General features: G+C 41.7%; 1 protein-coding gene across 1 annotated transcript in view; it reads left to right on the forward strand.

Moving 5' to 3' along the window:
- Positions 1-3653: 3653 nt before the first annotated feature.
- NCKAP1 (NCK associated protein 1) overlaps positions 3654-24514 on the forward strand; it is a 59377-nt gene continuing 38516 nt past the window's right edge. Inside the window, exons 1-2 of the mRNA XM_084289135.1 lie at positions 3654-3879; positions 14812-14922. Coding sequence (XP_084145261.1) covers positions 3772-3879; positions 14812-14922 — 219 coding nt within the window. The 5' untranslated portion in view covers positions 3654-3771. The remainder of the gene's footprint in view (positions 3880-14811; positions 14923-24514) is intronic.

Below are 24514 nucleotides of genomic sequence, written 5' to 3' on the forward strand. Positions count from 1 at the left end.
AAAAGGACCAGAGCTGAGCCCAAAACAAATCTAAAATGTTATTTGAAACACCCTAAATTTGTCATTTTGTAATATAGAAAGCCATTTGAATGTTAATCATTAATCAAATGTCAAGCAAATAGTTGTGTTTTAAAAATAATTGTGTAAAGCCTTTTTTTTTCCCCCTTCCCTTCATTTAATTTTGCCACACCTGTAAGAGCTATGCTGTTACTGACAAAGCTTGTATTTCCACTTTATTGTTATGCTTGTTGCTAGACTGGTGAACCCAGATTGTACGATGCAGACATGTTTTTATAATCCAATAAGCAATAGATCCTCCTGCTGAAAACCTATACCTAGGCCAGCAGCTTCTACATTAAGTTCCAGCAAAAGTGGTATGACAATATGCACAGCCACTAAAAGCAATGACAAATTTCTTTTGACTGCTTAAGTGTATATAATCACATTAACTAAGTTTGATCTCGGTAACATCTGCTTTCTGTAGCTGTGATTTCTCCATTCGCATATAGCGAAGGTTTCTGAGCTGTTTTTCTTTATGATGCAGTTTCTGTGAAATGTAACTTTTCAGTTACATCCTGTGGTCCCTAAGAAATGTGCACATTTTCTCCCTCTAATAAGCAGCGGAGTGTTTAGAAGCAAAAGGGAAAAATGCATGCTTTGTAGTTCCAAACTTGACACCAGTCCTGACACTGATTAGCAAGATGCTGCCAATTATGTGATCAGCAACATCTTGCGTCTGCGTGGGCAGTAACATCTTCTGTCACTGAGTTCTGAACTTGCCTTTCACATCTTCCTCTGAGCAGAGTTTAGACACACCTCCTGCTTCTAATCAGGTCTCAGCACCTTGCTGATACCTCTGATACCTTTGCTGAAAAAAAACTTGTTTTGCTGAGGGTTGTAAAGGACAGTATGTACTTGAAAAGACCTGGTCTACTTGGTCAGGCTTCACTTAAAGAGACGCTTTTTCATTTTAAAGTATCTGCTTAAATATCAATAGAAAATCAGTAAAAGTCCAACAAACCATGTTACAGTAGTAATTTAATCATAGGTATGTACAGCTACAAGATAGTAAAATTTCCGTGTAAGTATGAGAGATTGTTGCTTGCTGGTGCTGATCCCTTCCCTATTCTGATATACAGTATGTTTTCAAGTAATGCAGCTAACTCAGCATCATTTGCATTAAAAATTATAGCAACCAGGGGTGCTCTCTATAATAGGATTTTGTAAATAGCCTCATGAATAGCGTGGGAGTTTAAAACCAGGATGCTCTGCCATTAGTACAAAGGAGAAAGAGTCAGTCATTATTTCCTTCTCTGCCTCAGCCTGTTGTTATCTTTGCAGCATGGAGAGCAATTGTGATTGCTTTCATGTTGAAAACTATGTTAGTAGTTACAGGGAGCTTGAAAGCTCTCCAGCAAGCTCTGTAAGCACAAACCTTATCAAAACCAAGTGACCTGGTCTCCATCGTAACCCATAGCTTTTCTACTCATTTCAGAGAGAGAAAGGTTGGGATATTAGAGCACAGATGATTTAATATGACACCCAAAAACTCACAATGAACTGTCACGATGTTACTGTCATTCTACTTGCTAGGCTATATATAAATGACATATTCTGTGACTGTTATTTTTTGAAACTACCAGAAGACTGAATATGGCTCAGAAATAATTGAATACAGAATTAAAAATTGGCTGCTACTTGTTTTAGCTGCAGATGAGGAAAGAAAAATGCACTCAGCAATAGTATTTCTTATTTTGCAGTGCAACTACATGGGAAACATCTTTATTGTAACTAGAAATAGTAATATATATATATATTTTTTTAATGAATTCAGAATAGAAGGAAGAATCCTTCAGCAAAAATATTACTACAGATATTTCATTAAACATTTTGACATTACAGGGCATTTTATGCTTTATTTGAAGACTGATTTGAATGCTTGTGATGTTTTCAATAGGCCCCAGTACTGAAAGGTCAGGTCTAACCCAATTAATCAGTACAGCATTGTTGCTAGGTATTCCCAACTCTTGGACACAAAGCTGGGACAGAAAATTATCTGATAAAGGCCAAAAAATGAGTCAATAGCAGGCTTAAGATTGGAACTCTAAGTTCTTGCTTCCTGGTTTCATTCTGAATCATAAATTATCTTGTAACTGCTAAAAAGAAGGTCAGCAACAATTTAATTACATTTAGGCTTCTCGCGTTCATTTCTATGCTTTATAAAATCTATTTGTTTAAAACTGCTGAAAGACTGAGGTAATCTGATTCTGATTTATAACGTAAAAATACAAACTGAAAATTAAACACAAGTATTAACATATATATAGATATAAAGCACAGATGGTGGTGCAATTATTTTAAAAAATTAGATTAGAAGGTTAATTCTTAAGCTTCTCTCCCATAAACTAGGTTAGGGAGCCCTTCGTGCCAGCTGGCTGCGCTGGCTGCTCAGCAGAGCACGGTCTCAGAGCCGGCATCAGCAGGGCTGGCAGTGAGGGGTAGGTCCCACGGAGGCCTCTCACTGGCATTCACAGCATGGGAACCTCACTCGTACTTCAAATATATGCTTTTAACTCTCATGGCTTCGAGAGTAAAAATAGTCGGGATGTGACTCATCTAATTGGTGAAATGGCATCTCTATGAATTTGCTACGTGGCAATCAAGAGCCATGGCTCAGAGAAAGGGCCCGAGCCTCCCCCATTTCAGAGAGCTGCCAACGTGTGGGCTGGCTGGGTCTGGGGATGGCCATGCTGCGTTCAGTTTTGAGCCCTTCAGTATCAGAAGGACATGGAGGCCCTGGAGCACGTCCAGAGAAGGGCTATGAAGCTGGTGAAGGGCCTGGAGCACAAGTCCTGTGAGGAGCGGCTGAGGGAGCTGGGGGGGTTTGGTCTGGAGAAGAGGAGGCTCAGGGGAGACCTTACTGATAAACTTCCTAAAGGAATGTGTGGGGAGCTGGGGTTCAGCCTCTTCTCACAGGTAACTGGTGATAGGACTGGAGGGAATGGCCTCAAGGTGCACTGGGGGAGGTTTAGGTTGGAATTTAGGAGACATTTCCTCTCAGAAAGAGCAGTCAGGCACTGGGATGGGTTGCCCAGGGAGGTGGTGGCGTCACCGTCCCTGGGGGTGTTCAAGAAAAGGTTGGATGTGGCGCTTAGGGACATGGTCTCGTGGCTGACATTGGTGGTAGGGTGGGGGTTGGACCAGATGATCCTGGAGGATTTTTCCAGTGTGATTTGTTGCACTTCGTCCCTGCCTGCAGGTGCCTCGCAGGTGCACTTGTGTGGGACCACACAGAGCGTAGGAGTTGCAACTGGGACAGCGCCCGGCACACAACACCCTCCTGCGCCTCAGCGCTGGCTTTCGGGTGGCTAAGGGCGGTGAAGCACCGCTCATTAGGAGCTCTGGAGAACATTCTGCACTGCCCTGAGGTGCGACATGGAGCTGTGACACAAACGCGGCCCCACGGCCCTGACACCAAACCCCACGAGCTCGGGGGGCGGGCAGGGGGCGCCTCTCGCAGCGCCTCCGCCGCCGGGCCGCAGGGGGCGGCCGAGAGCGGCGCCGCGTGACGAGAGAGGCAGCGAGCGAGGCCGGGGAGAGGAGGAGGAGGAGGAGGAGGAGGAGGAAGGAGAGGAGGAAGAGGAAGAGGAGGAGGCGGCGGCAGCAGCAGCGCCGGGCCGGCGGCCGCGCCACGGCGGGGCTGGGAGCGGTGTCGGCGCTGCGGGCAGGGGCAGAGCAGCAGGACCGGGAGCAGCAGCAGCAGCAGCAGCGATGTCGCGCTCGGTGCTGCAGCCGAGCCAGCAGAAGCTGGCGGAGAAGCTGACCATCCTCAACGACCGGGGCGTCGGCATGCTCACCCGCCTCTACAACATCAAGAAGGTGCGGGGGGCCCCGCCGGGGGGGAGGGGAAGGAGGACGAGGAGGAGGAGGAGGAAGAAGAGGATGAGGAAGGAGGAGGAGGAGGAGGGGGCGGCGGCGCGGCCTAGCCTGGGGCAGGGCAGGGCAGGGAGGGGAGGCGAGGCCCGGGCGCGGTGCCCCGGCGCTGGGCAGCCCCGGAGCGCAGGGCCCGGAGCCCCCCAGGCGGCGGCGCGGGGCCTAGGCCCGGCCCCGGGCCCCGTGGCGGCGGCGGCTGCGGCGGGCGGGGGCTGCGGGTGCGGAGAGTGCGGCCCCGCCGGGGGGGCGAAGGAAACTCCAGAGCCAAATGGGCCTCGGGGCAGGCCCCGAGCTGGGCACAGGCTGCCCCCCGGCCTGGGGAGCCCCAAGCAGCGGGATGGTCAGACTCCAGCTGGTGGTACCATGAGATGAAGTAGGGTTGTGCTGTTCCCAACTCAGCGCTAACCCAAAGCGATCCCTTCAGTTTGGGGCGCTGAGGTGTTTCTGCAGATCCGCGCTGGCATAAATCAGCTGTTCCCAGTAAAATATTGCGAACTGATACCTTCCAGGAATAGAAATGAGGTTCCTCGTAGCTTGCAGTTTTTCATGTTGGACGACTGCAGCGACTTATTAATGGTAACGATTCCCTATTCATGGGGAGAAACATCAAAATGTTGAAGTCGCTCTTGTGTGTATTTGTTGTGCTCCGAGAGAAATGTCAGCTGAAAAAAAAGCCCAGCCCAGTGGAATTTTGCCTGAGCGAGGCCCTCGGCCGGCGTGGCTGTGCTTTGTGAGAAGAAGGCTGGAAAAGAGGCAGGAGAAGGCAGACCCAGTGACATATAGCTGTGTTTGGAAAACTGTAAGTGCAGGCTCTGTTTGATTACTGGTTTGGGAGCGCTTACGGTGCCTGGTCCGGTGCCCACAGGCAGGTTTTTGCTGCCGTGTTTGACTGACAGAGCCCTGCACAGGTTTGTCCATATGGAAGCTCTGCCAGTGTCGGTGAAGTGATGCGAGTGGAAGGGCTCTCAGTGTGGGAGCGTCAGCACTGGAGGTGACAGCAGTTTTTCCTGCAAATGCCATGAACCGAGTCCAAAACTGCTTGGGTCTTGCATACGCAGATGGGAGGCACGTCCAAGCAGCTCAGTTACTGCGGGACGTACAGCTTGGCAAATCTGGAGCTGCCCCACATACAGCACTGCGTATTCAAATGGTGGTTTGAGATCCAAGTAGTTATTTTCTTGAGCTGCAGTAAACACTGCATGACAGTGCTAGCTGGCTGGCTCTAGTGGTGAGACCTAGAAGTCTTGAGATTGGTAATTGTTTTATTTCTTGGGAGACCAGCTTCAGCGTAGCTAGCTTCCTGCAGCACTTTCTTCTTTTCCTCTTTTTTTCCCCACTTTTACCCTTTTTGAAAGCAGTTGATTTCAAAACTGCTGGTTAAGGTTTCCGTAGTTTCTCCACAGAAGACAATATCGAAACTCAAGTTAGTAGAGAACTACACAATATGTGGTATTGTGGTTAAAGGAAATGGTTAAGACTCTTTTTAGTAAGAGGAAGTGAGAGGTGAAGCCTTACAGATTGCTGTAGATGCTGTCTAGGGAGCAGAGATTTTAAAGGGTTGTGAATTTTCTTGACTGCTGGAAAATTTTTCTTCCCGGGGAATTACAGAAATTGTTAAAAGCAGTTAGAAACTTGATATTTATACTTCCTTTTCCTATAAAGAATTCAAATCTCATTTTGCTTATAACTGTTGATTGCTCATCGTTTCCTGTTTGCTGACCTCCTGTGCTGTTGTTGTCTTCTGAAATAGTTCAGTTTGTTCTTAAGACAGAGTGTCTGAAGGCATGACTTTCTGCCTCTTTGAGAGTGGCATGGAAAATATGAGATGTAGAGTTGCTGAAGTAATAGTGGATGATGAGACTAAATTCCTGCTTGACCTGCATGGAGGTGGATTTTTTTTATTTATTTTTTTTTAAGGATGACACTTTGCTGGTCTTTAGCTGCCCTTTGTACTGGGACCAGTATTGGTCCTGAATTTGAAAATGGTATTTTTGCAATTTCTCTCCTGTTTTGCTCCTTCTGTTTTTAAAGTATATAAAATCTTTATTTATACAGGCTAACAGTTGTATTATCACTCGTGCTGTTGAGCCCTCAACTAAATGCCTGTAAATCACACTCAGTTGTTTTTTGTGCCATCCTGCCTCGGGTGAAGCTTGAATTTTGTTGTTACCTGTCAGAGCAGACAGACCATGTTGGTAGGCTTTGTGTAACGCTGCCAGTACCGTGAAGTGAGCGTGTTGTTCAAGAGTGGTTGCAGAGAAATAATCTTATTTTCTATGAGTCAGGGTTTGCTTGTTTATAAACTATGTGGATAACAGAAAGTATTTGCAATAAGAGATTTCGTGTTAAGATACCTGAGCCACAGACTTAGAGCAAATCAAGAGAGTGTGATTGTGATGAATGTCAGCAGGATGTCACGCTACTGTGAACTGTTCAGGATAAAAGTTACGGTTTTGAATTATTTACAGTATATGTTAATCAAAAATGATGAGTCTGTTACTTAGTGTTAATTGCTTTGCTAGCAGTGTTGTTCTGTTATTTATAATACAGGTTTTAACTTCTGTGCATTTTTTTTTTCTTAAGAAAAAAGTCATTAGTACAAGAGTCACAACTCTCACGATCACATAGCATCTGCAAAATGGGACTCTACAACAGACTCCTAGATACAAACTGCAAAACCAAACCTAACTAACAGGTAAAGAAGAGAAAAAATATTTGCAAGGGCTTTAATTGCCCTTATCTTTACCATTCTAAACCAAAACATAGTAGAAGAGCCTCTTAAGTGATAGGTGGCAGAGCATGGAGAAATTTCCAGTCTGCAGAGCTCTGAAGTCCAGAAGGGTGTAGGGCTAGATCACTTCTTTGACACCGGGCTCTGTGCGGGAGTGCAGATCTTCGAGCTTAAAGGGGAAGCTCACTGACAATCTTGTTCTGGACCGTGCGGTTGGTGTCGGAAGGAACAGATTGTCTTCAGGCTTCAGGAAGTGACTTGGGTGGGGCAGTGTTGTTCTTAGTGCGACAGATACTAGCGGTTCCGTGGAGGTTGAGATGGCAGCGTGTGTTGGTCCAATTGCATCTGTAATCGTAGAGGAATGGTCCTGCCCGGCTGCTAGTACGAGGAGAAAGCCTCAAGCATGATCGATCCTGGTGAAGCAAAAAAGCTAATTGCTTTGGTCAGGAAGCAAAAACAAACTGGTGGTATCATGTCACAGGTTTTTTTCAGATGTAAAATTCAGTCTCTCCTATGACGAACAGGCTGAACAGCCCCAGCTCTCTCAGCCTAAGAAGAGAAGGCTCCGTGGAGACCTCACTGCAGCTTTTCAATACTTAAGGGGGTTATAAAGAAGATTGAGAAAAACTTTTTGCTCGTTCAGATAATGACAGGACAAGGGGGAATGGTTTTACAGTAAAAGAGGGGAGATTTAGATTAGAGTTTAGGAGGAAATTCTTCGCTTGGAGCATGGTGAGGCCCTGGCACAGGCTGCCCAGTGAAGCCGTGGATGCCCCATCCCTGGAGGTGTTCAAGGCCAGGTTAGATGAGGCCCTGAGCAACCTGACCTAGTTGGTGTCCTGCCCGTGGCAGGGAGTTGGAACCAGATGGGCTTTAAGGTCCCTTTCAGCCTGAGCCATTCTAGGACTTTGTAAGGAAGCAATGATACTTCTTAATACAATATAAAAATACCTAATTGACTCTTCTCAAATATACAGAAAGAAATCCAGAGGGGCTTATCCTCTTGCATCACTTATAGATGCCCCCAGTCACCTTGCATTCTTTCTTTGTTTAGGAATATGAATGTTACCTGCCCACCGTCCCCCCCAGCTGCTGTTCATTTGCCCTGCATTGTGCTGACACAAAAGAAAATCCGGTTGTAGTTGCAGGAGGTTTTTAAGATGGTCTGCAAAGGAGATGCAGCTGACAGTTCTTAATTCCTGCTCTAGAGTCCAAATGGACCAGACGTGCCCATTGTCTTGTTTTCCTTTTTAGAGTCTTACTTGATAAATTACATTTAAGGGACGTTTTGTGGCAGTGAAACTTCTCTTAATTTTTTTTCTTTGCATCTCACCTGCCCTGTAGTTGATTAATAGACCCAAGTGCTTATTGAAACAGGTGCTACGAACAGAAGAAGATATGAGTTTATCATGTACAGACAGTGCCAAACCAAGTGTATTTCTTTCATCGGTGAGGTGGCAGGTTGCTCCAGTAAGGACAACTAACTGGGTAGGTATTTTACACATTGACCTTAGCGAGGCCACTGACATTACCTCATCTGATTGTTCGTAAGAACAATCTAAGGAAACAGAGCCCGGGTGAAATTGGAATAATGAAAGCAGACGGGCAACCATATTAGGGAGTGGTTGCGGAGATCCCCTCGTCGGACTGCAGTCCAGCAGGCCTCGCTGGGCTGTCCCCTAGCTCTGCTCCAGCCAGGCTCTGCGTTAACAGCCTAGGTGATGAAGCCAGCCTGCTCATTAACTTTGCAGGTAGGAAACTGGCAGGAGCTGCAGAAGTAATGAAAAATGTCATTAGAATTCAGTTCCAGCCTACCAAATCATAGGTATGCTCTAACGAATTTTGGAGGTGGCTGAGCAAGTGTGATTGTAACTTATTTTGTGCTTACTGAAATGTAAAATGGAAGATGAGGAGTAATGAGGCAGTAAGCCTGCAGAAAATAGTTGGGAGAAGTTCGGGCAAACTTCAGCCAAGTAGGCTGAATTGCAAAAAATAAGGGGAGATTCTGGAAATGTATGAGTAGGTATGTGGCATGCATGGAGACTCATCTGAAAAGTATGTGATTCAACACGCTCTGAAGTATGTGATTCAACATGCTCTTCAAGAGAGATGTGGACAAAATGCAGAAAGTGCAAAGAAGAACAAGGATGATCAGAGATGCAGACAATCTGATCCCTTAAAAAACAAACAAACAAAAAAGGGGGGGATTTTTTTGAAAAGTAGATCATGATTACTGCAGATTTTTAAGTACTTAACACTTCTGGAAGGAGAAGGGAAATAACCTGTCCAAGTCAGTTCTCTCAATGAAGTTCTCTGGATTAAATTGTAGCAAGAAAAGTGCAGATTACATTTTAGAACTTCTTGATGATCGAGTTAGTTAAATAATGGCCAAGGCTGTCTGAGGATGTTTTGGAATATAGTCCATTGGAGACCTGTAAGTAAAGATGTAGCAGGTATCTCCCAGGAGCAACAGAGGTACAGCTGATCCTGCATTGGAACAGGAAAGTAGGGTAGGCAATTCTTTGAGGTCTCTTCTAGCCTGGTTTCTTCTGGCTTCATGTGAGCCAGTGGGTTGGATCTCTGAGTACAGAGATACCAGGATTCAAATTGAAGTATATGCTGTGGGGTGAAAGTGCAGTATCCTTCAAACTGTGAACCTTTGTGTGTGAAAATGAAAGAGCCATTACATTTATAATAACTTTGAGCCATGTTTTGGGTAAGTTCAAGGCCCATATATATGTCCTGAAATGAGGTAAGTGGAGCCTTTCCCCTGTATTCCAGATCCTAGTTGGATCACAGGAGCAGCACAGAGGAAATGTACAGAATAGGTTCGCATTTTGTATGAGCACCATTTATGTAACTGCAAACGCCAGTAACTGAATTTACTTGGTACAGGATTACCCAAGTGATACTAGATTAGGACAGTTAAGTTTTAGCCATCAAAATAAACTATAATAATTTGTCTCTGTGTGACCAGTTAATTTTCACATCTTCTTTCATAGCTGTTAAAAGGGACAAGGCTTCATTCACAAGGCTTATCTGGGACAAGCCTGTGTATTATTAAACTCAGGCTTCCACAAAACCTAAAATACAACAAAGTGTCTGTGGCAGGATTCATCAGCAATGTTAAAGCAAACGTAGTGTGAACTGTTTCGTAATGTGTTCAGCATTCAAAGCAGCTCTTCATCGATTATTCACCTCTCTGTGCTCAATAGTTTGGCTTTTTCAAAATTAGAGATTGTCGGGTGGTAATCTCATTACTTTTAAATGCATGACAGAAATGGAGAATAAATAATACGTCCCAGCTTGCAGAAACAACATTTTTTGATGAACCCGTCTCTGAATACTTCTTTGCCATGTGTTAGTATAATTTTGTAGGATGCAGGGCCACAAACCAGGCATTCAAGCTTACAGATAAATTTTAGGGTAAAGTCTTTAATGTCAGCAGCTAGTACAAGGGGAGAATGGTTTTACTGCACATGCCTTTCCTGTGTGTCAAGGGAATGTGCTGTAGTAAGCTGTAAATGGTTCACACAGGAGTTTTTCCTTTTTTAATGCTAGAAATCTTAGTGTATTTCTGTTTTCTAATGAAAGTTATTAGCTTGGGGATGGGAGGCTGTCTTTTTTTCTTGCTGTCACAGAAATTCCATCTATTTGCTGGTAAAATTTGCAGCGTTTTTTAATGCAGATTCACTCATAAATGAAAATTGGAGGTGGGGTGATTTGCTGACTAAGATTCCTTCGGTGTCTGTTGCCACCAGGGGAAAGAACTGTGCTCAGGAGTATTCTACCTCAAGTCTGCAGTTACACTCAAATCGAGTTCTCTTAAAGTAACAAAACCATGTTCAACTGCTGCAAAATACAACTTGTTCTATGATTGTCTTCTGATGCTGACAGCTTGGAGGATGAAAAATAGCAAATACCAATTCAAATGATAGCTCTTTGCTGCCCTGCTTCTCTTTTTTTTTTTTTTTTTTGGGGGGGTGGGGCAACAACCCTGCTAATTATTTGGAATAGATTGGCCTTAGCACTAAAAAGAAAGGTATAAAAGCGATTTGCACATGACAGGAGCTTAGGCCTTTTTTATTCATGGTGTAACTCAGGTGTGTCTCCTATGCTCTTATGTGAGCACATGTCACAGGTCTGTGCAAAAAAGGCAGGAACAAAGCTCATTTTTTTTTGCAATGCAATTTTGTACCCGTACGCTGTGCCATGCCCCTGGCTTTGGCCGATTGCCTGAACGTAAGCCTAATTTGTGTGATACCAGCTTGCTTCGTATAAGAATTTTATTGCTGGATCTTTTATCACCCTTGTCCAGCACCCTCTGTCCTCAACAAGGAAGTGAAATGTTAGGCTTTGGTTTTTGCAGTGGTAACTCTAACTCTATTGGGGCAAAAGATCTCTTTGGGATGCCTCTTAAAGTAGGTGTGCTGTGGTCCATGGGCAGCTGTACTGGATTCTGGGCCATTCTTTAGGGACTGCTTACCTTAAATGGAGAACTTAGGCATGCTTTTGTTGGTGGGTGCTTCCTTGTAGGGTGCCTCTTAGAGAGGGCCATCTAGAAAGTGAAGCTTTGTGGTGGTCTTCGTTTTCCAAGTGACAATTGCATAGAAGAACCCGAATATCCCCAATGCTGTTTAATAATAATAATACCTTGCATTCCTGAGAGAGGAATAATAATATCCTAATTTGATAGAAATCCAGTGTCTGAGTCCTTTTTTTAAAAAATAAATAAATAAATAAATATGTAGATCAGTCTTAATGGTAGCTTTGCATTGTCTTTTTTTTTTTTCTTTTTTTTTTTTTTTACCATAACTGCTTGGCAGCTGTTGAATAATGTACAAAAGGATTTGGAGATGGCTGCGGGGAGATTCTGAGCATGCAGTATTTCGGGGCTGGAATCCCAGAGCTTCTGGGAGCTGTAAGCCGTGAATGTTGCACCACCAAGACCATCTCAACTCCTGGATTTCTTTTTAATGCTCCGACATGTAGCCATTCTGTTGCTTTTAAAAAAGATAAGAAATGGAAAAAAAAAAAAGTTATTGCAGCCCACGTGGGGGAAGAAGTGATTTCTGAGGCTGACAGAGAATGAGCGTTGAGTGTCGGTGCAGTATTCCTGCTGTACTGCTGGAGATCTGCGTGTGGCAAAGTGATTTTTGTGTGTCACACCACAGCGTGCCTGCCTATTGCAACATTGACAAGGGGTTTGTGTTAATAAAAGCAAAACCCACCTTTCTTATCTGCATTCTACCCACGACCACTGCCCTCAATGTCCTTATTCTTTCGACAGTGCAAATCTGTGGTTAGGCGCCTTACCACACTTCCGTGCTCGTGCAGAAAAGTCCGTCCTCTAGGACAGGGGATTGCCTTTTCATGCCCTTCTGCCTTCTGGAGCGAACTGTCCTGAGCATGAGCCTTGTAGGTCTGTATGCAGTTTAGGAAAGGTTTGGCTTATACAGACTTCACAAGCCGTATTGAATGCAGGTAACAGCATGGATGGAAAATGTATGGATGAAAAAAAGCTGGTAATCAAAGAAGTAAGCAGAGGTGTTAGAAGTGGGCTGAGCTGCTGGAACAGCCCGCGTGGGTAGGCTCGCCCAGCTTCCTGCAGGTGCAGCTGGGGCAAACAATACTGCAGCCTGCTGTCTGGCAGAAGGCTGCTTTCTGCTCTGTGGGTTAATCTTGCATAGCTGAGTACTGGAGGAAGAACTACGGTTGCTCTAAGTGTGATGCTAGCAAACACAGGATGGAAAGGGAAAAAAGCTGTCTCACATATTCGGATGTATTTAGGGGGTTGTCACTTAGGGTCTGGATAATATTGGTCATTACAAAGAACCGAGTTCCTGAAACCTTGTTGAGGATGTTGGGTGTCAGTATTTTCAGATACTTGTTTCCGTGTGAATAATCTGCGTGCAAGGGCCTGGACAGGATGTCATTTCTAGAGTAGTGAACCTTTGATTTATAGGAGGAAAGCACATCTGCTGCTAGGAAGGAATAAGAAATAGTGTGTGTAGAAGTAATGTTGGAATTCTGGCTGAAAAGTTTAGGAAGTCAGCGATGGCAAGATGAACGTTTTTCATCTCCTATATGAGAGCAAGCACATTCAAATGGGAACACAGGTATATGTTGTCTGCTAAGCTCTTTTCTTTGTAATACTTCTTTTGGCAGAGAGTTACATAGTGTGTGGCAAAGCTGGTGAATTGCATTCATCTGACACAGCTTTTGAGAAACCCATGACGTCTAATTAATTAAGACTTTATTGAAGAGCGAGTTGTTTAATTTTTGCGACCTATTTATAGTATAATCTTTACTTTAGAAACTGTGTCGAGACTTTAAAGTGTGTATAGAAAAGTCCCTTGGCACAAATTGTTTGCTCTTGTAAGAACGTGGGAGCAACTATTTCATATCTAGTCAATGATGAACATTGCTGAATTTGTTATAAATTCCTCTTGGAGTGTTATGGATGTAACTTCTAACAAAAATTTAGTATTTTTGGCGGGAAAAAAATAGCAAATGTGAGAATTTGGGTATTAGAGTAGAACATTAGCATATATTTTAATGGTCATGTACTGCAGGCAGGAGTTTTAGAAACTTAAAATAATGACTCTTTTGTTTTTTGTTTTTTTTTTCTTGGCTACCGTTTCTTTTTCAGGTATGTAAAACTTCACTGAGTTTCTCTCCTTTTTCCCCCTGTAGATGCATGTGATGTTTAACTCCTTTTTTCTCTCCCTACCTGAACTTAAGTTTGGAAGTACTGTTAGCAGTTACATGTTTCAGCATATACTCAGAGCGTTGTGCAATAGTAACTAATAAGTACATGTAAATGTGTTTGTGAGTACCAAAATAATCGCTATCCAGTAGAAAGTGTGCAGTCTATAGTAACAGACGGTCTGAATGTTCTCTCGGATGTAGGTAATAGTGTATTAGTTCACTTAAGTGTAACGTATTTTAGAGTTTAAGAGTCATTTGTTTATATGTAATTTTTCTCTCTTTTTATTACAATGCTTTCCCAGCAAGGACAAGTTTGGAAGGTTTGCAAAGCTTTTCACCTTCCCTTTGCCCGCTTGCCCGCTTTCAGAATCGGTCTCATACTCCATGACTTCTGTCTCTACGGTCTGCAACTCAGCCATAGAAATCGATGTGGAAAGTTTAAATGAGCTGCCATTTGAGTTCACTATGTTGCGTAGAAACGCCTAGCATGTAATTTAGTTTTGCATGAGACACTGAACTTCTTTGCAAATCCCTCTGAGGACTATAAAGCTGAACACACGTTTGAGAGAAAATACAATTTGAGCACCAATTTTGTTAGGTTAATAATGCTGCTTTTAAGTATGTTTCTCCCAACTGAAGCAAACAGCATGGCTTGTTAGGGTAGTTGAGAATAAATAGAGTGTCTGACAGCATGCACTGCAGCTGGCAAAAGTAGGTTCTTCATCAGTTGCTTGTTCACTGAACCTGTTCTTCGGATATGTCCTTGTAGGCTCTTTAAAAGACTTGACATTTAGTTGTGACTTCTGTTCAAATCGAAATTTAATGAAATTTCTCGAGTGCTGCTTTTAAAGCACAGCTTATGCTTCTGTAGGAATAAAGGGAATGAGCAAAACATTAGTTCCTACTTTAAGGAAATAGGGCATTTTAGGCAACTACCGGTGGTTTTATTATGGGATGGAAAGCTCTCTTGCAGTTAACAATTTAAAGAAAAATTAAATGCAGACTGGTGGTGGGGCTTTTTAGTTTTGTTTCACAAAGGATAGTCCTCCACAGATGATGAAATGATTGAATTTTCTAACAGTTTATTAACTCCAGATGAATGAATACAACACTACCTCAAACCAGGAATAGCAGTAAAAAGAAAACGTTTTTTTTTTCTTTCTTTTAGGATTGAGTTTTTTTCCCTCACTGCTGTTCTGCACTAACTGCTTTGATACTTCCATGCATCTTTTTCAGTAGAAGAGCATCTCTGTACTGTTTCCCATTGCATATTTCAGCTGTGACAGTCCCTGCACTTTGCCTCTCATTATCACCTGCTCACTTAAAACAGAACAAAACAAAATCTTTCTAGTTTGTCTTCAGATTTACAACTATCACTTTACTTCAGATGGATGATTGTGTATTTTTACTTCATTTTGTATTGTATTTTCTTATAGGCATGTGGTGACCCCAAAGCCAAACCATCCTATCTTATTGACAAAAACCTGGAATCTGCTGTCAAATTCATAGTCAGGAAGTTTCCAGCAGTAGAAACACGCAACAACAATGTAAGTAACTAAATGGCTATACAAATCCTATTCTTTTTGGTACTGTTCAACATATGTTGCTTGGATCTTAGAGGTTTTGTGTGTTCTTTGAAAACATCTGACACCGACAGTCATACTTGGAATACAGTTGTTGATTCAAATGTCCAACAGTTGCTGATTTGGATGTCTGACAAGATACTATAGAACGAATTAACTCCAAAGTTAGAATATAATACTGTAATTCCATTGTCTTTTTGATTAGGGTTTTCTTTTTACTTACTCTTTGTTCAATTCCAAAGAATTATCAATGGGAAATAATCCTACACAAAAATCTAAATTTATGTCCTGCCTTACTTTGATAGCAGAAATTGTTGGTGACATTATGATCATGGAAATTGGAAGTTGCATAATATTTTGTGATGAGACCTCACCAGCAGATCAGTAAAAGCCGACTGACTGAAAAATGGGAAAATGTACCACACAGGTGTTCTTGCCTGTGGGGGCAGTCTCCATGGGAATAAAGAACGTAGGAGGAACCTTGCAAAGTACAAAAACACGGATCCCGAGGAAATATAATTATTTCCTCTCAGATGTGGTGAGTTCAGTTGCAAGAGGAAATCATACTTCACCCTTCTGAGTGATCCAGTATTGCTGAATGTGACTTTGTAGTCTTTTGGGGATAAATAAAGTAATTAGATTACAGGTTACAGGTGTCTTTTGGCAGGTGATGAACATTAGTTTCTCTGTTTCAATTTGAAAGCAAAGGGAAAGTTATTTTTTTTTAAACTGCTTATATTTCTTTCAAAAGGTGGAAAGTGGAGGTAGGTGCTGGGGTTTGCATGTTCCCTGCATGCAGTTACTTGCATGTATGCTTGAGATGTTTAGGCTTGCTTTGAGCATTCTGGTTTCTGCAGAATGGTAGTGGTAGCAGCAGTGGGAATAATTAGTTTCTTTTACAATACCTTCCAGAACTCCCATGCAATGTCTCCAGTAATGCCAACACATAAAATCAGAAAAACTCTCCCTTATGGTGGAACTGTTTCATTGACAATGTGCTTTCTCATTTAGAACTTACTTATGTTTTGTACTGTTTAATATTCCTTGTCTTTATAGTGAATATGGTTGTATTGCTAACAAATGCAGCCAGTTCTTTATCAAATTTATGTGAACAGTAAATACTTCAAGCCACATTCTGTAGGTCCTTCTGTGTTCTCTAAACTTCTGTGGCAGACCTATTAAAAACAAAAGGTTATTATGTACATAAGAACTTGTTCAATGCAATAATGTCTATGCTCTGAGTGTCTTCCAGTTGTTCACTATGAACTTAGAGCTTAAATAATGATATTGAAGGATTTGTTACGCTGAAGTTTATGGAAGTTGAGCAAAGCTAATTCGAGGTATTTTAACAGTTCCATTTTTTAAAATAGGACATACTCATAATGTTTCCTCATTGCCTTGCCTTATTTACCATGAGGCAGCCATGCCTGTATTTAAGAAAAGCAGTGTTATTAAGCAAAGTTATCGGAAGCCTACACTGCATCTTTGAGCACAGTTTAAACCTTGGATTTTGTCTTGCAGCAATAGGAAGCTGGGGGCTTTCCCTCCCTGTGGTCTCAGCGGACAGGAGTTTGCTTTTAAGTTATTTACACGTTTTTCTGTGGAGCATTGTGTCTTCCAAAAGAAACCTTTATCCATAAGAGCTACCTACTGAGGCAAAAGCTGTGCCACGTTGCAGGGAAGGTTCACAAGTTTGATGTGAGATAAGCATTTGTTCATAAAGCTTAGGTTCAAAAAGGCGTAAGCATCTAGCTCCGAGTCAGGAAGAGGCTGAGCTTCCCTCCTTGCTCTTTGTCTCCTTTCTCCCACTGGCCAAAATCCAGCTCACTACAAATTAGGAAAGCAGACCAGTAAGTTCCTTCAGCAGGGAAACATGCTCATGGATTCAAAAGGGCAAAAAGTTTATTGGAACAGGGAAGCATCAGTTCATATTATTGAGGATAATTAGAGGGGAAATAGTTGAGAAATCATAGGCTGTGTCCTTGTAATGAAAACTCCAGGACAGCCTTTCAAGGATGATTTTTGGATTTTCTACATTAAGTTGCAGCAGTTGCCATTGCTTAGCATTGTGCATCTGCACAGTTCGTAATGCCTACTGATACGTCAGTAGGTAATGTTGCCAAACAAACAAGCTTGCGTTCAGATAGAGAATCATCAGTGCTTGCTCTTTGGATTTTTTTTTAACCTAATCTTAGCTGTTAGATTGTTTTACTCACGTTCCATCATGTATAGATAGTACTGTGTGTGTCAGAGGTGAAGAACGTGTTTTATTGAGGGGTATGAGCAGTCTGCACTGGAATTAAATGGGTGCCTGATCTTGAAATGTGTGCATTTTATTCCTGTGTAACCAGTGGTTCTGTTACATTTACCATGGATAGCTTTTACATTTTTATTGGTAGAATCCATGGCTTCTGGTTGTGATCCACCTTCAGTGTTTGGCTTGCTGAGTCAGACTAGACTCATGCCTAACAATCGCTGCAGCAGCTTCAATTTTGCAACAAGAGTGAACGTTTGAGCAGTTCAAATAAAAATGAAGCATCCAGTGAATCCTTGCTGACTGGGCTGGAAAATGAAGTGGAGTAGTCTGACTTCCAAAAGATTGATTATAGATAATTGTGGAGCTCGTCAGTTCATAACTCTCTCTCTCTCCTTCTGTCAGAGGGCAGTCCCAGTGATCTTACACTTGGCCTTTATTCTCCAATCACTGTCTTGAGCCATATAACCTTGTAAATGGGTAGTTTGAAGACTGAGCTCTTAAATCAACTGTTACGGCTGTTGGCCAGCAAGGTAGCGTTGCTTTACAGTGTATGGAACATGCTATTGTGTAAACAGTGGTCCGAAGGATTGACAAAGAGAAGCTGGAGCACTTCAGAGTGGTGTTTGAAAAGGAAACCAGATAACAATAAAAAAAAAAAATACCTGCTTTCTGTCTTTGGGAAATCCTGGTATTGATACTTACTTTAAATTGACTTAAGGTAGGTTTGTTTCCGAGAAGTCTTCTAAACTGGAGAAGCCCTCCCAAAGCTTTGCAGGTCCACCATTCTGGGTCAGATCAGCGAGCTGGTTGTGTTACAGCTGGCACAGGGAAGTTTATTTGTACTGAATTTCTTCAGTTGGCTTCAGAAGAAAAGTTCCCCAGTAAGGGACGTGGAAGCGGTCTGATGTTTCTCAAGTGTTTTTAGGATGTATCCTCTTACAGGGTGTATGGGCTAAGTGCACACTGCAGACAAATCAGAAGAGAACATCCCAGTCTTCCCAAAAGTGTAGGAGGACGTAAAAATGACTCTCTTCTTAGCCAGTGCTAACATTTAATTACATTGCAAAGCAGGAATAAAGCACTTCACAATCAGTTAGTGGAGATGGAGGGAGAAAAGACGTAGATTTTCTGTAGATTGTGGGTAGGAAGTGAAAATCTGCTGTCTGCATATGTAAAGCTCTGTTTTATGTAATAAAGCTAGCCTGCTTTCTGCTTTCCAAAACAGCACATACGGGAAATAGTGAGGATTTCTGCATTTTTTCCTGAACATATGTTGTTCTACTCACATTGCTCCTGAGCAATTTGCCTTCCTATATTTTGAAACGTCTTCTGGTGATGTTGAGCCTTAGTCACTGCTTCACAGCCAGCAGAGCAGTGAGACCTTCCTCCCAGGGAGTGCCTAGTGGGGGGAATGTCCGTGCTTTCCAGCTCCTGTTAATCTTGATTTGCTAGCAGCTACATTCCCAGTACTGTGCTTATCTCCTCAGATGGGTTTTGTGCTGACTGCCCACTCAGATTCTTGAGATAGGGGAATACCTCCCAGCTGACCGACCCAACTGTATCTGCTGCTTTGTGCCAGTGGGGGCAGGAAATGAGATCAGATGAGAACACAGTGCAAGCGGTGAGACCGCTGCTGGCCTGCCTAGGTTAGGGTCTGTCCATGTCAGTTAGTTCACTCTGTTTTTATTTACTGTTCCTTGGTGTTTTGGCTTCTTCCTTTTCGATCCCGAAAGGTATGCCTGGGCTGCTGGCTGTCCCTTTCCCACTTTCACTTTGGAGTGACCCGGTTGCACAGCCTGTGGGAGCGGTGCTGCGGGCACGGGGTGGCTGCCCTCCTTGGCTGACGCTTACTAGATGACATTGATGCATGCCTTTAGTAAATGTTTTCTTATGTAATTAAATTGTTTAATTGTGGGCTTTATAACCAACCTTCATATTAACTTCTGATAGGTTCTTCCAATATCTTTTCCATTTCAAAACACTTAATACAAATAAAAAACATTTTTTGAACTTTAATTTTAGAATTACTCCTTTCATGCCCTGCAAGTACAGTGCCAATAAGCAGGGCTTGCTTGCTTGTTTTTAATGAAGATCTTAGTATTGTCGTTTGCACAGTGCTAATGAAGATAATCCTGGAGTAGTTTCTCATCCAAGGGAGTTTGTAGGTCTTGACTTTGCTGCCTCATGTATTAGTAATACTTCTTCATGAAAAAATAATCATTTACTTTCCAGGAAATGGTAAGGTATTAACACCTATGGCAGCTGTTTTTTCAAAAGTCTTAAATTAAGACTTAAATCAACTTAAATCCCCCTAGTCAGTAAACTCAAGATCAAATCTATTTCTCCAGCTTTCTGGAGTGCTGGATTTCTTGCCTGGGAGACTTATTTTTTTTTCCAGACACCTTGTTGTCTAAGCAATTAAAAAACAAGTCCCTGTATGCCACCACAAAGCTACCCAGCTTCCTGGCCAGGAAGACTAAAACCCTTTCTGGGTAAGAGGATGCTGTGCTCTCCTTGCATGGCTGCTTGTTCAGCTCCTGTGCTGCTCGAGGAACCTGCAGTGCTGGAGGCAGCACAGGGAGATGGGCTTCCCTGAGCTCCTCAAGGTGATCATTTAGCTTACAGGAGATGCCCTGTGTGACTGAAGCAATCTGAGTAACAACTGCTTTCTCTCCAGCTTTGCACTAGCCGTAGTGTTTTCTGCTGGTGGTTGTGATGATACTATTTCGGAAGATACTGTATGTTCTCTGCAACAATTAAAATTGTATCTATATGTTTCCTAAGAATCATTCAAATATGAATTTCTGCTAATCCCTTGCTCTGCTACACTCCTACCTTCTGTTTTAGTTTTGTATGCAGCAGTATGGCTGATGTCTTCAATTCTCACATGACTTCACAAGTTAAAGTGGCTTAGGCTTTCACAGAATCGGAGGATATTAGGTAGTAATTTTCAAACTAAGTCTTTTGAAAGTGAACATTTTTATTATTTTCATTAGCAATCCCAACCAGCTATGTGAAATGTTAACTTCTCTTTATGACAGTTCTTTTTGGTGAACATTTTAAAGTAATTTATTTTCCTTGTGAATTGTAAGCCATGAACAAACATCAGTGCTAAGAGGGCTTAACCCTTGATTGTGTGTGAATTTGAGATAGAACAGTGTCTAAACACATTTTTGTTTTATCACTATTTGCAATAAATCATTGTATTATACTGCTGTAAGTGAAATCAGTCCTTATGAGTCACTTGCCAAGGTAAGCCAAACTTGTAATGTGGCTCTTGCTTAATAGCATATGCAGTACTTGCAAAAGAACAAATGTGTGTAACACTGACTCTGTTTGCTTCATCCATTCACATCAAAATCTTATTTTGATTTGATGATTGAGAACTTAACAGCTTGGCCATTAAAAAGAAAGCAACAAAAAAAAGCACCACAAGCTCATTAGTACCTAAACACTGTATTAGTTATTCAGTGTTACTGAAATGGCATTTCAAAATTAGTTTTCATGCATTTTGAATGAAGAGTTCCTCCGTGATTTCATGCTATAAATACAAGTATGCCAGTAGCTAGACTTCTGTCCCGAACGTTTATCTGTACAGCATCATGGCAGAGCACTTTATTCCACAAACAGTTGGCACAGGGACATCAAGACCTGCACCCATGCTTTGGGTGATGCAGTAATACATATTGAGCTTACTGTAGGAATTACTTAAAAATCGAGGGAATGGGGGAACCGTCCCTTAAGACTGACTGGTTGGTTGGTTTCTGAAGTGGGATGTCACTGCCCCCGAAGTACATTAACAGTTGTTATTGATAATGTGACCAACCTAGGGACAGTAGCAGTTGTGAAGGGTCACGGGTGGTTATTTCCTTTTCAGAAGAGCGGCTTTAGTGCTAGAAGCATGAGAACAAACAAAAAGTGGATCATAGCGTACAAATGCATTAGTTAGTAAACATGTTAAATATTCTGTTACATCTTTATCTGCAGCCTGCCACTTTAGAGCCTGCTTTTAATTGGAGATCATAAAATCAAGGACACGTCCATCATTCTGCAGTTAATTGACAGAATTTAAAACTTTTTCTTCATTTAGTTAGATCCTCCTTCTTTCTCCTCATCGTTCTGCTATGGCTTTTGTCGATGCAGAATTTTGTTCCAATAATTGAATCTTAGAAGTCTGCATATGAAGTGGCAGGCATATTGAATAAAATAAATGACTGGAAGAATACTGGCAGACATTATTTTCCCTGTATCCCCCAAATTTTAACAGCAGGAATTTGTAATAGTGCTTTTTGGGACATACATGTCAGCTGGGAAGATGAAGGTGGTGGTGTGTTCTCTGAGGGGAACGTAGTATCCGTGGTGTTGGTTTATGGAAAACAAATAGTGTTTAATGCAGGAAAAATGTCAATGATGTAAGAAGCAGAGAATTCCCTTCCCTATCATCTACTCCTGGATCATGGAATAACACATTTGTTCACATGCTGCTTTTACCAGTCAAATAAATATAAAGGAGTTACAGAAGGATAGTTATCCTGTTTTTCCACACACAGCTCTCTGAACAACCTTTCCAGTTGTCATATTTTTCCTGTGTATTCATATTAAATTTGTATTTATTGATGTCACTAATATGCCAACATCTGTGTTGTTGCTCTTGTCTCTGAGCATTCATACAAGCATTAAGTGATGCTGCAATTCCTGATTTGTTTACTTCTTTTGGTATACTTTCTCCGTGAACACAATCAGTTCTGTAAAGACTTGGGGGGTAAGATGAAGAAGGAAAAACACAAGACAACTGGTAAAGATCAGTTCCTTTTCTGCAGATAAGGTGCTTCACCAGCTGCAGTCTCTGGTATTCAAAATCCCAATTTTTAAATAATATTCCAATGTGACTGGAGAGGTGGTATTTTGTCAGCAGAAATGAGTTCATATAACTAGTTTCTGATCTTGCTCTAGTACTCAAATTTCTACAGCTTTTCATATGTCTTAAATCTAACCTTTTTCAAGAAAGCATTGTTACCCTTTTGGGTAGGTTTTGTACTTCCAATTCCGCAAGAATAAGTAAAACCCTTACATCTGACCAGTCACCAAAGCAAGGTTATCTGTAGTTAAAACAATCTTGAGGTGATAGTAATGTTTTAGGAGTTACTTCTTCAGCTCATCCTATTTTAAAACTTCCGCTGCATATTGCAATCAAAAGTGTTTGCTGATAAATGAGAATTAAAGCAGAGGAAAACAGCCTCAAACCAAACACAGAACCATATAGCACCCAATGCATCTAAACAGCTGTTAGGGAATTGGTAATGGAAAGTTTTGTTGCAGTGGGTGTGGAAAGAGCTACACCCGCATTCCTGAGCGATAAAAATGCAAATAAGCATCCAAGACACTGCATGCTGTAAACCACTTTTAAATCTCACCACTGGGTCTGTGCTGTATGAGTTGAACTTTGTGCACCATCCTTACCCAACAGGTTGCAGTTGACATATGGTTTTATTTGGATTTTTATACTGCAAAGAAAAGCTTGCTCCTACCTTCTTAAGTCTCAAAGCTCAACGAGCTTCGCTCTGTAAGGATGCTGTAGTTTTGTTTAAATATTTTTGGGAAGATAACTGGGAAGGTAACTAGCTAACAGCACACAGCAGCAATGCCTTAATTTATGGGGGAGTGTAATGAATGCCTCCTGATATACTTCTATTTAATGAACAACTTCAGATAATTTCTGAAAATAACTTACTGCTCCTGTAACTGCGCTTTCCAGCACTGCCTCCTGCAGTGCCTTCACTCCCCACTTCGGGCACTGCGGCCTCAAAGCAGTCTTGTCCTAACCACACTATCTGGGTGCCCTATACAGCACCCTACTGCCCTGATGGGCTCATCTTAGCATGGCCCCTTCCTTGGGCTGAGTTAGGATTGCTCTAGGAAAAAGGCGTTAAGCCACATATGCACTTGCAATGAGACTTTTTTTCCTCACTTTTTTTTTTCCTCTCTGCACTGAGGCACGCTAATTTCTGAACAGTACCCTGCAGTCTGGTACTGAAGTCATAAAATGACTCCTCAAATTCATGTGGGTTCACACTTGTGTTAGTTACACAGAAATAAACCCTACTTTTCGTAGTATTTTAGATGCAGATTATTTGCAATAATTTTTTTAAGCATCTTGGGTTAGGCTGCAGACTAAACCCAAACATGTCAGGTAGTTCACTTTGGTCGTGTACTGACCGTGGACTCATGAAGCAGCCCTGGAAGTACAACGTCCTCTTTCCTCTACATCCAGTGATTATGGATGCTTCATTTTCTGAGCTTAAGGCAGCTAAAGTGTGAAGTTGGTAGCAAATTCATACCAAGTGTCAAAGTAGAGCTCAAAGGCCTGTTTGAAAGCAGATCTTGTACCGCTGCCGTTTGAATGGTGATAACCTATTTCCTAGTAGATGCGAGTATCAGGAGAAGTCACAAAAGGAATGCATTTCATTTTATTCAATCTTGAAAACAGAACAATTTTTTTTAATAAATGATTGCTCTTGCTCAGAATACAACCCTGTTTAACTTGACCAGTCTTTAATTTAAAATGTTACAGATACTTAGGGCAATTTTTCATATTAAGTGTTACAAGATTGCTTTAATTCACTTCAATTCGCATATCAAGAGAGTAATTAGTATTGTAATCATTTAAGTGAGCAGTCTGGCTGCAAGAAAATAATGGGGAGAAAAAAAGGAAATTAAAAGGAGATTTCTTTGTCAGATTTAAAATAATAATCCATGTGGACTATTTTACGCCTTTGTATTCACATTTGCCTCTTCCATTTTATCCACCAGTGTCTAATGCTAGTGTTTTGCTTCTTTTTTGTTTTATTTTGTTGCTTTTGTTTGAATGTATTATTGTGTTATATGGAACTGGTCAAAGAACCGTTACTGTATTTTATGTTTGTATCTACATTTTATTTTGCATGCTTAACGTGGCTTTGCCTGGATATTCTTTTTGGTAAGTTCAGACTTTAAAAGCATAATGTTTTTCTGTAGTAAGATTTGTAACCTGCCACCTTTTTCCCACCTTGAGTAACGTCATTATTTTTTTATCATACTGATTTGTGCTCACGTACTGTTCTGCTTTTGCTAATTTTACACACGATAACACTGTTTTCCTAACTATCCATTTTCGTCTCTAGTTGAGCTAAACAATATTACTTTGGTACTAATGTATACTAATTTGATTTTTATCTTCAGAGTATAGTCAGCAGCTATTAAATGATCCGTTTTGAGAAGTTTGTGTGCATTTAAGAGACACACAGAACCTCAGGCTTAGAA

This window comes from Netta rufina (assembly GCF_964035555.1).
Source record: "Netta rufina genome assembly, chromosome: 6".
NCBI lineage: Eukaryota > Metazoa > Chordata > Aves > Anseriformes > Anatidae > Netta > Netta rufina.